The sequence below is a fragment of the Panicum virgatum genome, chromosome 5K, assembly GCF_016808335.1.
Source record: "Panicum virgatum strain AP13 chromosome 5K, P.virgatum_v5, whole genome shotgun sequence".
NCBI classification, from domain to species: Eukaryota; Viridiplantae; Streptophyta; class Magnoliopsida; order Poales; family Poaceae; genus Panicum; species Panicum virgatum.
In genome coordinates, this window is record NC_053140.1 from 46,549,893 (window position 1) to 46,559,939 (window position 10,047).

The following is a 10,047-nucleotide window of genomic DNA, read 5'->3' on the forward strand; positions in this document are numbered from 1 at the left end:
TGTGACTGATAGCTTTGGTGGTTTAATTTTGTTGGCAGCTTATGCTGTAGTTCAGAATTAAAGCCGTGAGGTGTTTCGTTTTGGCCTCCAAAGCGATGGCGTGATTAGCTGAGGACACACTGTTTTGCGATGAGTTCTGACTTGGCACGATGCAGTGCCCCTGCTCTGTTTAACAATGCCGTGCGCTTTTGGTACGAAAATGTAGTCACCCTTACCCAGAGCTAGTAGTCCCTGACCTGACATGGTAACAAACACCAACCGGTCTACTTGAATTGCAGGTGCTAGTGCTAGTAGTGCTCCTGACCTGTTCTTCAGTTACACGCCCCTTTCATCCGCTTTGGTTACAGGTCGTGCATGACCCGGATCGAAATGGTAATGCTTCGTCTCAAAGCACGCATACAGGCATATCTGCCGTTGATCAGAGATCCGACGAACCTCAATCCATGATTCAGAAGAACAGTAGGAGCCTCGCCAGCCTATAAATTCGCGCGCGCGCTCACAGCAGACAGCACACACCCAAGCGGCCAGACCCCTCTCGATCACGCCCATCCCAGCCAATCCACTCGATCGCTGAGCCTGCACGCACGATGGCGGCCCGCAACGCGCCGCTGCTGAGGGCCCTTCTGGTGGCCACGCTGGCCTCCTTCCTCCTGATGCAGGGAGTGGCCGGCGTGTTCGAGCCCTGCTTCTGCTCCTGCTACAACGACTGCAAGCGCAACAACCCTCACCTCCCCAACGCCAAGGTGAAGTGCCACTGGTGGTGCTTCGAAGACAGCAGGTGCAGCTTCAGCTGCAAGAACCGCGGTCACAGCGGGCAGGCCTCCAGCGATGACGGTGAGTTCAACTCCTCGTTTAGTCATTTGTATCTGATCATCTATAACGCCTGCTGGTTCTCGTCTGTTTCTTTTGCAAAGGCTGTTTGCCTGAACTACGTGTTCCTTGTGTTTTTTCTATGTGGTGATTGATTGCCTGATCTTCCTAGTTTCTTGTGTTCTGTCGCTGAATTTTTTCAGACGTGGTTGTGGCCATGGTGAATGGCACTGGAGCTGGAGGGGGCGTTGCTGCCGGCGGTGGCAGTCTGGGCATGGTGAATGGCACTGGAGAGGGAGCCGCTCCTTGAGAGCTGGACGGGGCTGCATGCATGGAGAATGGAGGCTGACTGCTGTCTGCTGAGAAGGACAGACATAATCTGGTGGCCGTAAAGGCCAGCTGAGAGTATTACTAGCTAGTAGTAAGAATAAAAATGCATGCTTGTGATGAGATCTGTTCTCCATTCTGGAAGGGTCGTGTTGGATGTGATTATATATCTGGACTTGATCACTGAGAACAACTCTCTGTGTGTGCCTGTCGTTTTATATGCTTGAGCTTGATGAACGTTTTAGAGAAAAAGGCCTGGAGTGTTCTCTGCACGTATAACTTTTCGTGCTGCTAGTGTTTTTACTGCTGAGTGCTGACCACGGGTGACTAGAACTGGTCAATCTGCACGCATGCATCCGCGATCAATGTGTCAGTCGACGAACCGCTACAACATATATAAGCTACCTGCAGCATACGTGAGCTTGGTACTGGTGAAATGCATGAAGATCCGGTCCAACAGATTCAGATGTGTTCGGCTCCTGCTTGCAGTTCTTTCATGGTACTGCTCTTGCTGTCTTGCCTATGTTGTTTGTAAGAACACCGATGCTGTAACAAAGTCTCGTCTACACAGTTTCCATCATTTCTAGAGGGATAAAGTTTCCTTCCACAAGCCTTCTCTGAATTTAATATTTATCTACGAATTCAAACCTTCCGTATGTATGCATTCTTCCGCGTTCTGCAAACTGTTACAAACAAATTAAATCTGTGACGTGTTAAGTTAAGTATGGCCTCAATTAAAGCAGGCAGTGTCATGGCATGATTGGCTAGGAGTTGAAATTAAATCTACTACTCTAGTTTAATAGTGATGCAATAAGACGTCTTGAATTTAGAAGGAAACGAACTCGTTTTTCTTCTCTTTTCTTTTTTCAGTTGTTCTAGAACGTTTGCTTTGAGCTGTAGTTGCAGCCAGTCACTGCTCTACTTTCAGTTGTAGGCCTTCATACAACATCACTGCATTTCTGGCTTTGCAATGCTTAGCTTTTCACGTGATAGAGTTACAAAGCATGTGATTTTATCTTGTATCTTAATTAATTGTGTGTTGGGCACATTCTTTTGCCTGCTTTTGGTTTAATTTCTTCACGTGATAGACTGTCACTAGCCTGCAGTAATCAATGGTTGTTCTGTAGTTTTTGTGAGGAAAATCAAATATGTAATATTAGGTTACATCTTAACTCTGCTCATTCCAGATAATACACTGTTGCCTAGGAAGAACATACATTTTCTGCCAGATAGTTTTTCACTGCTCTCCCATGGTCTCACCTTTAAATAAAGCCTCTTTCCCGAGCAGGAAATCGACAAGACAGAGTTAAGTATTAAGCAAACTGCAAAAGCCAGCCATGGCCGGCAAGCACTATTGTCTTTTGGGCTGCACAGGAACAAAACATTTCCTGTAATGCACTCGGTTCAATTGTTGTTCTTACACTATCAGTTTTGTTCCTGTCCGCTTTATAGCTTTGGAGGAGAGCCTGGAGAAGCATAATCTGGTGGCCGTAACTTAACGTAGGCTGAAAGCCTGCATATGTTTGTGTTGGGGGTAGATTGGACCAACCGAAATAGTTTGAAGGAATTGATCGAATCTAACTTTTTTTTCGAGAGGTAAAGTGGAAAAATGGATTGGTGATCGGTGAGGGTAGTAACGGACCTTTTCCTTTCTAAAAAAATACACCTAAAAAGAGACCGGGAGAATAATTTCCCCCATGTTTTGGAAGACTGTAACACATGAATTGGTGTCAAGGTAGATTTGTGCTTTGGATTCACATATATAGCATATTCTGCATGCCCTGACACGGTTATTCATCTTTCATTACTGTTTTGATAAACCATCTTTCACTACTTGGTGGTTAGCTAGCTGCCTGGCTCCCTACTGACTGCCTGACAGATCCAATTTAAACTTTAAGATCCTATCTAGTAAGGACCATCGTCGTCGGGGATGCCGAGCATTTGCCCGACCATGGCTCTGGCGAGGTTGGCCAGACTTGCGGCCGCGTCGACCTGCTTCCACACGGCCTTCTTCACCTCACCGTCGAAGGAGATGTGGTTCCAGCAGCTGAACGCCGCGTCCATCATCCTGTCCGCGCACTCGAGGTAGGTGTAGGGGAGCAGGTTGCCGCTGTTGTGCCCCTCGACCCAGGGATCGTACTCCCGGACCATGGCGCGGCACACCCGGGCGGTGCGCGCCACGGCCCAGTAGTCGATCCGGCAGTACCGGAGGGTGAGCGCCGTGTCCTTGCTCCAGCCCGCCTCGTCGTCGTCGGCGGCGGGGCCGCGGAGCGCGTAGCCGACCTCGGCGCCCGCGTCCGCGGCGGCGCTCCGGGCGAGGTCCAGGGCCACGAGCGCCAGGTCGCGCGGGTGCCTGGCCGACATGGCGCGCTTCTCCGGGTAGAGCGTCAGCGTGCAGAAGTCGGCGGTGAGCTCGGGCCCCTTGTAGCGGCTCGTCGTCGTGATGTTCGCGCACGCGCTCTCCACGAGGTCGGCGCCGGCGGCGCCGGGCTTGGCCTGCCTGGCCTTCGGGTCGTGGCGGCCGCTCGCGGCGTCGGCGGCGAGGAAGGCCGCCGCGCAGAGGAGCAGCGCGGCGAGCGCGGAGGAGACCGTCGTCGTCGTCGCCGTTGGCGCCGCCATCGTGCCGATGCAGGTATGTAGCAATCTAGCGTTCTGCTGCAGATTTATTTATAGCGATTTTGAGAGATCGATCACACGAGCACTACTCGAGCTGGGTCACGGATCGCGTATCCAAACGGAGGGATTCAAGCTCATTCAAGCTCTTGGATGTATTCCTATACTATATCCTCGGCGCAGGCGTACACTTGCCTGCATGCCACGCTCAACCTTGGATAGCCATATCCATATCCAGACCGAGGGTAATTCAGGGTTGGGCGCATTGGATATTGGCATATTGCTGCTCAACACCTTGGATGTCCTAATGGTGAAAGAAATTCCAAAATTGTTCTCTCTACTCGATACCCCTTAAACTATATTCTCTTTGATTTATTAGACTCCTCCGATTATTTTTTTTGAACAAAATGGCAGGAGCTCTGCCTTTCAATTAAGAAAGAAAGAAATAGAGTTTAAGGTACACCGCGCAAAGTCACAAACCGCAAAACAGAAAAGAGAGGTCGACCCTGGAAAAAAAAACCGTGAAGAGTGCCCCTATGTCCTTTCCCCCAAAAAAAGAAGACTAAAAGGTTATGCTACTAAACGCTCTGTTGTATTGGACAAGGCCCTCTTTTACCCTTTCTGCCACTTGCTTCGCCGATTGGAATTTGTTTTCAAAAATGCGCCGGTTCCGCTCCTTCCACAAATTTCACATTATGTAAATCACCATACCGTTAAAATCACGACGTTGGTTCTTGTGCACAGTCTTTGCCGTTGCCTCCTACCAATCTCTGATGCAATCGAAGTTTGCTGGATGGTTCTGTTGAGGAAGAGTCCAGTTTTCCCAAGATAGGATCTGGTTCCAAACTGCCTGGGCCAAAGGGCAAAGTAGGCAAAGGTGCTGGCTAGTCTCCATAGGTCCATTGCAGAGAGCACATGAAGTTTGATGCGGCCATCCCCGACGCGCGAGATTGTCAGCGGTTAGGATTTTGTCTTGGATGAGAATCCAAGCAAATACTTTACACTTGTTTTCAGCCCTCGCACGCCAGATAATGTCCGTGTTGAAGCTCCGAAAGGATCCGATGAACTGAGCCCGATATCCTGACCGTGCAGAATAGATGCCATCTGGTGTCCATTTCCAAGTGATGGAATCCTCAATCTCTGAGTTTAGGAATACTCCTTGAATTCGAATCCAAAGCGAGACGAATTACTCAAGCTGGGTGGTGTTTGTTATTTTATTTTGCAGCGCACTAATCCAAGAGTTGTTTGTCAGCTCCTGCGCTACTGTTTTGCTCTTTCTTTGTACCAGTTCAAAGAGTTATGAGGCCAGATATAACACCCGAGTGTTAAACTTGGGTTTAACTAGCTAACTAGTGATCCGATTCTCTCGGTTACAAGTCGAGTCACAAATCGACTCAAAACTCGATTTCAAATTTTGGAGCCAGAGGAACCCGGATACTCCGGGTTTGAATCCGGAAATTCCGGATTTACCCAGATACTCCGGATCTTCTTCCGGATAGTCCGGACCTGAAGCGCTTTATCACGTGTTTTGGCCTTATGACTGTTCCCACATGTTAAAACACCGTTCACTTTTCCTCTTTCTCTCCCTCACGAGCTCTCCCTTTCCCCCTTAGCCCTAAACTCCAAATCCTTCCTTCCAAATCCATTCCCAAGACCAAAGAAGCTCCAATCAGCGTGGGGGATCATCTTCTCCAGGTATTCCACCATGGGGTGGCTTAGTTTTTGAGTTTTCTTGCAAGGAGAGATTGCTCAAGGTCCTAAGAGCTAGGGCAAAAAGGGATTGATCGATCTAGGGTGTTTAAAGCGATTTCTTTTGGGTCAATTATCTCCCTATGAACCATTCTATTAGGGCCGGAAAGGGTTTCAAATTTTGTGGGTTGGTTTTGCCAAAAATCAAGATTTCAGTTTTTTGGGGCGAAAATGGTAGGAAACCCGGAAACTCTGGAAAATCCGGATATTCCGGATATAAAATCCAGATATTCCGGGTTTTACAGAATTGTGGACGTCGGGTTGTCTCGGGTAGTGGTGCGTGTATACGGTTTAGGCTTGTTTCAAAGTTACAAATCATAACCGCATTTCTCATATCATATGCATACGTGTAGCAGCTGCGACAGAGGGGGTGGTGTACGAGGTGGTTGCGGAGCCACAGGAGCCGCTGGAGCAGGCCCAGCAGGCAGAGAGGCGTGAGGACCCGGCCCAAGGCCTAGTTCACCACAGTACCGAGCAGCAGCCCGAAGACAAGCCCCGGTGCACATCCTACTATTTTAAATTATATCACATATATATGTCTCTAATATTTGTGCATTAGGTTTAGGAATTATTTGAAACCTTAGTTGCACGATTCCTAGGTTTTTCTGGGCCTTATACTAGTATGAATAGGTCATTAGCACTGCTATGCTTAATAGGGCTCGATAGAAGTCGAGTGATAATTCTGTCACTCGCGAGATATAGGATGTCTTTGTATTACAGTATATGAATCATTATATTCAAGATGGAAGGTATGGGTTGGGAGACCGGATGGGGGAATGTGTAGCCCCATCTGTGTTGATTAAGGACCGTTCTGTTGTCGGCTGTGCTGATCGGGGATTGAACTGTACTAACCACATGCCGGGAGTAGGAGGTAGTCGAAACCGGTAAGCGGAGTACTAATTCGCTTCGAAAGTACAGGAACCCGCACCGAACTCCTGGGGTGGTCGAGTAGTCGCAGAGAGTTGGGGATGCATATGTTTACTTTTGGTGGTCTCACGTTGATCTCGGCTGACCATATGTCGTTGGGCTGGTTCCTGTAGTTCGAGGCGGGGAGGGGAAATGTTGGTGTGTGGGGTCCGACAGGGATTTTGCGTGCCGTATTGGTTAGGTCCACCTTGCAAGGTTAAATCGGATCGATTCGCCGTGTCTCGCGGTCATGAGAGCCTTGATCTATTGGTCACATCGTAGCAAGGAAATGAATTAAAAGAGATGAGATGCGGGCTGATATTATCTAATTATTGATTTGTTCACCATGATTGCTGTAGATTTGCAAATTATAGAGGATTAGTAAATTGATTAATTTATATTGAAGCTAAAACATGGAAAAATAAGGACTCACTTGTAATTGCTTCTTTTCCGAAAAAATCAACCACTAGCCAAAAAGTTTGCATGTATAGAATATGTGGGCTAAGTATACCCAATAGACGGGTAAGTCTTCCTGAGTATTAGTATACTCAGGGTTTGTTGCCACAATTCTTTCAGGACACCCAGACGTTGACTTCTGCCCCTGCTGTGTCAAGTTCATCCACCGGGATGCAGAGGGGTGGGATGTGGTGGAGCGAGACCCTTAGGTTAGGGGATTGTCGGGTTGTACACTTGAGGGCAGAGTGTTCAGCCTTTCTGTTTTGCGCATACCGGTCTGACCGGTCCGTGGGACCGGTCTGACCAGTGGTGTCGGCAGGGTAGTGCCGACCGGTCCAACCGGTTGGGTGTACCGGTCTGATCGGTCATGGTTAATCAGGGCTTTTGCAGGCTAGTGTAGTTGTAGGATCTAGTCTATTCGAACTTCAGTACATTCGGAGTTTCTTCATAAGAAGGTAGCGTAGGGCGATCATTCATCATGTCATTCATTGTTTTCATGTCATTCATTGTTTTAAAAAAATTCTGCATCTTAAGGGTGGGGGCGTTGTGAACACGACATGAATATCCGGATACTCCGGATATAGTTCCGGATAGTCCGAGACTTGTGTCCGGACATTTCGGATAAAAATCGGGACATTCCGGATTTGGCTCTGCAAAACTTCCGGCCTTTTGGTTTAATTTATGTTTTCTGCATTCTTTCATGGTGGATTATTTTGTAATCAAGAATCATGTAACTAATACAATCATGGTTGAATGCAGAATGACGGGCCCACCGAACCCTCCTGATTTGGCCCAGGCCATTACGGCCATGGTCACCGGACGAGACGAGCAGACGGCACTCCTCCGGGAGATTGTGGAGCAGGGCAGAGCGCAGCGGCATGAACATCATCACCCGCCACCTGTTCCTGGATACCCGGAGTTTTTGGCTACCCAGCCACCGCTCTTCCATAAGGCGGATGACCCACTGGAAGCAGATAGCTGGCTCCGAACCATCGAGTCCAAGTTCACCCTGCACCTGTACAATGATGGGGACAAGGCAGGATTTGCAGCCCAGCAGCTCACGGGCCCCGCACGCACTTGGTGGGACAATCATGTGGCCATGTTCCCCGAGCGCACTCGGTTCACCTGGACCCAGTTTAAAGAAGCATTTAGGGCACATCACATCCCAGCAGGGATGATCAGAAGAAAACTCAAGGAGTTCTTGGCCCTGAAGCATGGCAATAATAGTGTGCTACAGTACTCTCAGGCCTTCAACACTTTGTCACAATATGCCGGGTATCATGTAGACACTGATGAGAAGAAGCAGGCGTGTTTCCGGCAGGGGCTTAGCAGTAAGCTCCAGGATCACCTGGCGATGGTCAAGTTTGACACCTTCAGTGAGCTAGTCAATGGGGCTATCATTCAGGAGGACGCTCATCTAGCTCACAAGATGGAGAAAAAGAGAAAGGCACCGGCCGTGGGATCTTCTGGCAGTACTCCTCAGAGGTTCCGCTTGGTGCAGTCAGGCCCGCAGCGAGCCCCCTTTCAGCATCAGCCGCAGCAGCAGTGGAGCTATCGGCCCCCTCATTACACACCGTCACAGGGCATAGTTAGACCTCATGTTCCTCAGCAGAGTGAGCAGAAAGTTTGGGTGCAGCAGTCGGGGGCGCGCTCCAATTTGTTTCCGTGCTATAACTGTGGGCAGTCTGGACACTTTGCACGGAACTGCCGATGCCACCAAAGCAAGCCAACCGTCCGGTCAGCAGAGTCAGAAGCAGCAAGTGGCTCATTTCAAGCCAGGGCAAGTGCACTACACCACCCTCGAGGGTAGTCCAGAGGGAACTCCAGTGATGGCGGGTACGTTCTCAGTAAACGATCAACCCGTTACATCATTATTTGATTCAGGGGCATCACATACTTTTATTAGTAAGGAATGTGCTATTAGACTGGGGCTGAAGATAGAGAGTATGCCCAAGCCGTACCATATTCACTCACCTGGGGGAATATTAATCACAAATAAATTTGTCAAGCAAGTACCCCTACAGTTGCAAGGAAATTTTTTTTTCCTACGGCTCTTATAATGTTACCAAGCCAGAGGGTAGATATTATATTGTGCATGAACTAGATAGAGGGTCGTGGAGTTATTCTGGACACGATCTCCCAATCTGTGCACATGAAATCCCCTGTTCATGGGTCTATGACTTTGAAATTGGGGGATCATATGCCTTTGACACATACGGTGAATCAGGTTGAGGGCAAGACTTTGGCTGACATACCAGTAGTATGTGAGTATCCAGATGTATTTTCGGAGGATCTGCCAGGCATGCCACCTGACCGTGATGTGAAGTTTGCCATTGAATTGTAACCGGGTACGGCACCGATTTCTTGGAGGCCTTACCGGGTGCCACCCAATGAGCTAGCAGAGCTAAAGAAGCATTTGCAAGAACTGCTTGATAAAGGGTATATCCGCCCTAGCACTTCATCTTGGGGCTGTCCTGCACTCTTTGTCAAGAAGAAAGATCAGAGCCTCCGAATGTGTGTGGACTATCGGCCTTTAAATGCCGTCACCATCAAGAACAAATATCCTTTGCCCCGAATTGATATTCTGTTTGATCAGTTAGTCGGGGCTAAAGTATTCTCAAAAGTTGACCTCCGCTCCGGTTATCATCAAATAAAAATCAGAGCTGAGGATATTCCCAAGACGGCCTTCTCTACCAGATACGGGCTCTATGAGTATCTGATTATGTCATTTGGGCTGACCAATGCCCCTGCTCACTTCATGTACCTCATAAACTCGGTGTTCATGCCTGAGCTGGATAAGTTTGTCGTGGTTTTCATTGACGACATCCTTATATATTCCAAGAATGAAGAGGAGCATGTAGAGCATCTTCGCATTGTTCTTCAACGCCTTAGAGAGCACAAGCTATACGCCAAGATCAGTAAATGTGATTTTTGGCTCAAGGAAGTTCAATTCTTGGGCCATGTTATCTCTGAGGGCGGTATTTCTGTTGATCCTAGCAAGATTCAGAATATCTTGAATTGGAGCGCTCCCACATCTGTTCCAGAGATCCAGAGTTTTCTTGGTCAAGCAGGGTATTACCGGCGGTTTGTTCCGGACTTCTCAAAAATTGCTAGGCCCATGACTGAATTACTCAAGAAAGGGGTGAAATTTAATTGGGACGACAAATGTGAGCGGTCTTTTCAGAC

General features: G+C 48.5%; 2 protein-coding genes across 2 annotated transcripts; one reads left to right on the plus strand and one right to left on the minus strand.

Annotated features, from left to right (window-relative positions):
- The first annotated feature begins 523 nt into the window (after positions 1–523).
- LOC120710717 lies at positions 524–1,389 on the plus strand. The gene is made up of 2 exons (XM_039996312.1): positions 524–834; positions 1,014–1,389. Exons 1-2 carry the CDS (start codon positions 588–590, stop codon positions 1,118–1,120), a joined length of 354 nt encoding a protein of 117 aa, XP_039852246.1. The 5' UTR covers positions 524–587; the 3' UTR covers positions 1,121–1,389.
- Positions 1,390–2,861: 1,472 nt separating this feature from the next.
- LOC120710718 lies at positions 2,862–3,991 on the minus strand. Its single transcript, XM_039996313.1, has one exon. The coding sequence runs from the start codon at positions 3,754–3,756 to the stop codon at positions 3,043–3,045; it is 714 nt and encodes a 237-aa protein (XP_039852247.1). The 5' UTR covers positions 3,757–3,991; the 3' UTR covers positions 2,862–3,042.
- Between the last annotated feature and the right edge of the window lie 6,056 nt (positions 3,992–10,047).